This window comes from Limulus polyphemus, unplaced genomic scaffold (genome assembly GCF_000517525.1).
Source record: "Limulus polyphemus unplaced genomic scaffold, Limulus_polyphemus-2.1.2 Scaffold664, whole genome shotgun sequence".
NCBI lineage: Eukaryota > Metazoa > Arthropoda > Merostomata > Xiphosura > Limulidae > Limulus > Limulus polyphemus.
Genome location: NW_013666274.1, coordinates 422245 through 428319, shown reverse-complemented (window position 1 = coordinate 428319; position 6075 = coordinate 422245). Strand labels below are relative to the sequence as shown.

At 34.3% G+C, this 6075-nt stretch overlaps 1 protein-coding gene across 1 annotated transcript in view; it reads left to right on the top strand.

Moving 5' to 3' along the window:
* LOC106459819 (far upstream element-binding protein 1-like) overlaps nt 1-5369 on the top strand; it is a 30024-nt gene extending 24655 nt beyond the window's left edge. The window contains exons 11-17 of the mRNA XM_022386363.1: nt 632-841; nt 1299-1482; nt 2150-2334; nt 2514-2578; nt 3152-3252; nt 4723-4884; nt 5098-5369. Of these exons, the coding sequence (XP_022242071.1) occupies nt 632-841; nt 1299-1482; nt 2150-2334; nt 2514-2578; nt 3152-3252; nt 4723-4884; nt 5098-5369 (1179 nt within the window). The remainder of the gene's footprint in view (nt 1-631; nt 842-1298; nt 1483-2149; nt 2335-2513; nt 2579-3151; nt 3253-4722; nt 4885-5097) is intronic.
* Nucleotides 5370-6075: the final 706 nt, after the last annotated feature.

Genomic DNA, 6075 nt, shown 5'->3' with positions numbered 1-6075 from the left:
AGTAAATAAAGAAGTAAAGCAAACAATTATCTCTTCTAGTTACAAACATTGCACTCGTTTGCTGCTTGCCATAGGTTGCTAAGCCTTGTCAACTTTTGCACATGGTGGATGTAAAACAAAATAATTTTTTTTTAGGTTTTGTATTTTGAAATAACCAAAAATCATAAATTACTACATCAATACCATAGAATTCCACTATAATTTATCAAGCTCAGTAACTAAGCTGTATTTGGGTCTAAAAAAATTTGAAATTTCAAGCTCACTAAAGTTTTACTTTACCAGTTTGAATCTTGTATAAAAAAAGAAAGAGTTTTGTATCTGTATATTTGGAAAAGGCTGAGAAAGCCACTAGTTAGGTGAACATTCTGAGTTTTTGGTACAGAAAATAACAGATAAACAGTATCTAATTTCAGCTTGGGAAAAGAATTTTCTTTTCCAGACTGAAGTTAGATACTGTTTAGTAAGTTCATACCAAGTTTCATGCAGTATGATTGCTTTTTGCTTATGATAATTGAAACATTTCAGTGTTAAGTTAGTTAACTTAATAATTAGTATTGTCTTATGAAAAATACGGAATCAAATTTTGTTTGGTAGATGCAAAGATGTGTATGAGTGTTTTCATACTTTGTAGATCTTGGTACCAAGGCAAGCTGTCGGAGTAGTCATAGGAAAAAGTGGAGATATGATACGACGAATTCAACAAGACTCTGGTGGAGCTAAAGTTCAGTTCCAGCAAGGGAAGGATGATGGACCCGGAGACAGAATATGTTTAGTCAGTGGAAATCCGGAGCAAGCGCAGAGGGCTGCAAATATCATACATGATCTAATTCGTAGTGTCCTGGTCAGTTAAACCTTAAATTATCATTAACTTTTTTTTCTTCCTGCTATAGCACCCAATCTAAAGAACTAAACAAAAACAATTATTGGTAAAACCCTTATTTTTTTGTGTAAAATACATATGAGATTCCAACATTACTTAATGAAAGTGCAGTAATGATAGTATATGTTTTACTGTCTTGAGCACAGCTATCAGTTTAAAGGTGTAGCGACTAGGAAAATGTTTTATTACGGTTTAGCTACTATTCTATTTCATTTAGTAAAAGTTAATACTTGATTAGCTATTCACTTTGTTGGCATCAGTTATTAACATTTCTCAATTTATGAATCTCAGTGTGACGTAGCAGCTAATAGGCCTTTGTAAGGCCACAATATTTTTTTTCCCATGTGTAATAACTTCTGTAAATGCTATGTGGTGTTTGTAGGATTAATAAAATCAAGTTGGATTATTTTATATAAAGCAGATGAGAGATCAACAGAATATTGGTAGGGGGCGTGGTCGTGGCCGAGGATACGATGGAGGCCCGGGAGGTCCACCATTTGGTCCACCAGGTCCAGGAATGGGCAGAGGTCGACCTGATGGTGATATGCAGGAAATTAGCTACTCTGTTCCTGCAAATAAGTGTGGTCTTGTAATAGGAAAAGGTTAGTTAATACTTGTGAAATTGAAGGATTTCTTGCAATGAGTGGAAAAGTGTTGTAAATATAGAAAATCTGTCAAATGTAATTTTGTTTAGAAGTGCTAACTGATTATAAGTTGTTGTGTGCAAATCTCGGGAAATTAAATCTCCTTGTTTGGTATTAAAAATTAAATGATGATGAGAAATTAATGTATAATGGTTTAATGAAGTAAATACAACACGGCATAGTTGGATTTATTTTCTTAAAAGGAAACACATTAAATGACAGCAGTTATTTTTGTGAAGTTATTATTGTATATTCTGAGAGTTACAAAATTCTATATTTCTAGCAGTTTTAGTCTAATATTGAAAACAGTACAGTGTACTTGTGAAGTCAGATTATGTATGTTTACCTTGTTGCACAGTATTAGAGCCAGGCATCATAAGGTGTTTCACCTGCCATAGATGTCTGGTGTCAAACTTGTGCCATATCATCTAATTGGAATCGGATATCTCTAGACATTCATTGTGTGTGTTAATGATATCTGTTTCCTAACAGAGATTATTGGTAGGAATTATTCTGTAATTGGAACTTCCACCATTAGTAAAGTGTTAAGTATTTATTAACATTCCAATATTTCTGTGATATATACTGGCAGAGTTACAACTAGACAAGATACGTCTTCTTTCAGGTGGCGAAACTATAAAGGGGATTAATCAACAGAGTGGTGCACACGTTGAACTGTCAAGAGGCCCACCCCCTAACCCTCACGAAAAAGTGTTCATTATACGAGGAGCCCCACAACAGATTGAGCATGCACAGCAGTTGATTAATGAAAAAATTGGGGGACCTGGCAATACTATTCCAAATGGGGGTGTAAGTATGATTGAAGCAAATTTTAGCTTTTCTGTTACCTTTAATTTCTCAAAAAATAAAGTAAAAACTTGGTCATAGAAATATATGCTTTATGCATTGCTTTGTACACCATATGGTAAAAGCTTCTGTAGATAGTAACTAATGTCTTAATTTATCAAATATCCTTTTGTTTTATCTAGCCTCCTGGACCAAATGGACCAGGACCTGTGCCAGGACCTTATCCAACACAGTACCCACAACATTAGTATGTATAATCCTTGTTCTATCTTTTATTGATAAGTAGTTTGAAGATGCATTGTTTTCAAAGTTTGAACCCAAAAAGTGATTATTATTTCAGGAAGAAAACGTTTTTAAATAATGTTACTATAAATATTGTTTATTAGGAAGTACATGCAAGTCCGAGTTTGATATTTCTCTTGAGGTGGGTGGAGAACGACCCAGTGGTAAGCACACCAGAAGGCTGTGGAGCTGAGGTTCCATAGTTTGCTGCCCATTACCACCAAAGAAACTCAATACCCACTACTCGATGTCACGAGAAATGGAAGTGGGTGATATCTAACTGGTTTCCCTCTAACCAATCATTTCAAAGTTAAGGATGGCTAGTTCAAATAAAATGTAACTTTTTATGAAACCCAACAAAAGAAAATAAGAGATTTATGAAGAGTATAAACATTGGGCCAATTACACTTACCTGGCTGATCTCTCACTTACACAAAGGTTGAAAATTTAACAGGATTTTAGTTATTGTGATCAGTTTTATCTCAATTTTGGTCTTAAATATATTTATTTTTTGTACTTTTTCCCCCCTCTCTTACAGCCAACAACAACCAGGACCACCAAGTCAACAATATGCTCCTCAAGGATGGGGTAATGCTTACCAACATTGGCAGAACCAACCAGCAGCTCCAAATGATCCCAGTAAGTACTGTAGTTTTAGGCTTAACATCTTTCCATCCTAATGACAGTAATGCATAGACAACATTTAATCAGTCATAGGGTAACTTTTTTTCTTTGCTTGCATTCGATTTGTTTTTGGATAAAATCCACTGATATTGTTATGTATTCTATTATTATTATATTACTTGCAAGCATGTGCTGTCTGGAAATACCTTTTCCACTTCTTGCTTGTTTAAAATGGGGTTTGAGAAATGTTTCATTGGTGTAACTGCTTTGTTGAGTTATTTCATATAATAACAAATATTCCAGAAGTCTTTATTATACCTTTATCTTCCAATTGTTTGTTCAACAATGATACGCCAAAACTCTCCAAGCAATCTGAACTTCTACCAATGTTTTCAATCACATGCTGTTGTGTGAAAAAGATTTAGTTATAAATATAATGTGAATATCATTAAAGCTAATACAAAGAGATGGTACTTATATCATTAACCCATTGACTGTGGCTGCTATAAACATGCACAGGATTTTTGCAAGCTGTACGTGGTATATGGCACCCTCACATTCAACTGCTGGGGGCAGTCTGTACCCTGTATAGCGAGTCAGCAGTCAATGGGTGAAATCTCATTTGAAATATTTACACCTGTACTCTTTGATTATTATTATAAACCATGAAGTTATCCTGTAGTGATCAGTTATTTCAGATGAGATTGATTATTATAAACCATGAAGTTATCCTGTAGTGATCAGTTATTTCAGATGAGATTGATTATTATAAACCATGAAGTTATCCTGTAGTGATCAGTTATTTCAGATGAGATTAATTATTATTATTATTATTATAAACCATGAAGTTATCCTGTAGTGATCACAAATATTTCCATCTGTACTCTTTGATTATTATTATTATAAACCATGAAGTTATCCTGTAGTGCTCAGTTACTTCAGATGAGATAATTAATGGCTATCTCCTCTATCACTAGAACCGTGTCATTCTAACTAGACACTAACTACCGTGATAATTTAATTGTATTGAATTTCTAGGTGAAGTATAAGCTAAGCAAAAACCAGATTTTTTTTATAGATTATTTTAAACATGTATATGAGGTGTACAAACCAAAGTGTTGGAAAGTTGCTATCTATTTAAGAAGAAAACTGGAGCTCCACACCTAACAAACTGAGAGAGAGAGAGAAAATCCAGTGTTTAGCTGATATTTTTCTAGCGTTATAAACTTGGAACGAGTGAAACACAGTGTACTTAATGAATTTATTTGTTCACTGAAAAATTATCATTTGAACTAGAACTTTGGGAATTAAAAAAATAAAGTTCAGGTTGATTACTGTTGCAAAGTTTATCTACACGTGCAGGAAGACGAGTCATTCTACACCCACCAACAAATCGTTATTAGGGTTGTTAACACTATCGCTGTTGTTATTAGTACTTCTTTATTGAAGATAAATAGTAATTTAAATTGGTTTTTTTAATTACAGCGAAAGCTGCTGCTGATGCAAATGCTGCAGCATGGGCTGCTTATTATGCTCAGTTTTATAACCAACAACCACAGGGACAGCCTCAGCCCCAAGGCCAGCCTCAACCCCAACCACAGCAGCCACAGCCTGCTCAACCACAAGCTCAACAGCAACCCCAGCCTGGTAAGAATTTCTATTTAGTCGACCTATGTTTTTAAGTTCTTTTGTACATAATTCAATTCCCCCTCCTCCCCCCTTTTTTTTTAATTATATTTTACTGAAACTATTGTATGTATTTCTCTACATTTAATCATAATCTCTTAACTAATGTATACTGTAATGTGTAAAACAAAATTTGGGCATTTGTTAGTATTTAAAGTTGAATTTGTTTTACAGCAACTACGGCAGGTGGACAGCCAGATTATAGTGCAGCCTGGATAGAATATTATCATTCCCTAGGGATGCACCGAGAAGCAGAGATGATTGAGCAACAGGCCCGTGCCAACCAACAGGTTTACTTTTTTTTTTTTTTTGTATTGAACTTCAGTGTAGTAGTTCTTAGTATTATTTGTCAAGCCGAGCAAAAGTACCCTGCAATGTTAGGCTTTAATACGACAAACAGGGGGTGTGGTCTTCTTTCTACCACTATTTTAGAACCATTCATCTGATTCGTAGTTATCAGTGGTACGTGCAACATTAAACCTTGCATTCATTTGGCACCTGATACCTCCTAGGTCCAGATGCACATTATCATGACATTTTACTGTTACATTCAAAATTTAATTAATCTCGTCAATGTCTGTCATTATATTTGGCATGAAAACACAGTTGAGCACTAAGAAATGGAATGACTGTGTGCCTCAATTGGCTCCTTTTATTACATGTGGAAGCAAACCGTTTTCTTATTTGGAAATAATTTTAGGCAACTTAAAACTAACTTGATAACAGGTTAACTCTTTCCACACGGGTCAAAGGCCACGTCGTGTTTGTTGGCTTACATTAAAAATTTTATTGAACTGCTACTTCATAAATTTATGTCAGAAAGTTTGGTATCAAACTGTAGATTATAATTCAAATTTTAGTATTATGTTATTTAATTTCTTATTTGAAAGTAAATGTTAAAAAAAACTTAAACATTGACTTTTGTGTGTCACGTGGTATGTTGAATTCAGCACTGGTTCATATTAGATGTTTGTGGTGTCAAAATACTAAGTATAGTTTCGTACGAATTAGGAACTCAATTTTCCGATATTGATAAGCTATAATATAAAATAAGAACCTCCTATTTTTTCTATTTGCTGAGATATCGCTCATTTACTGAATTGAACACGGTGGTCCCACTCACCTCTTTCCATTATTCGAAACGGTCCCTTA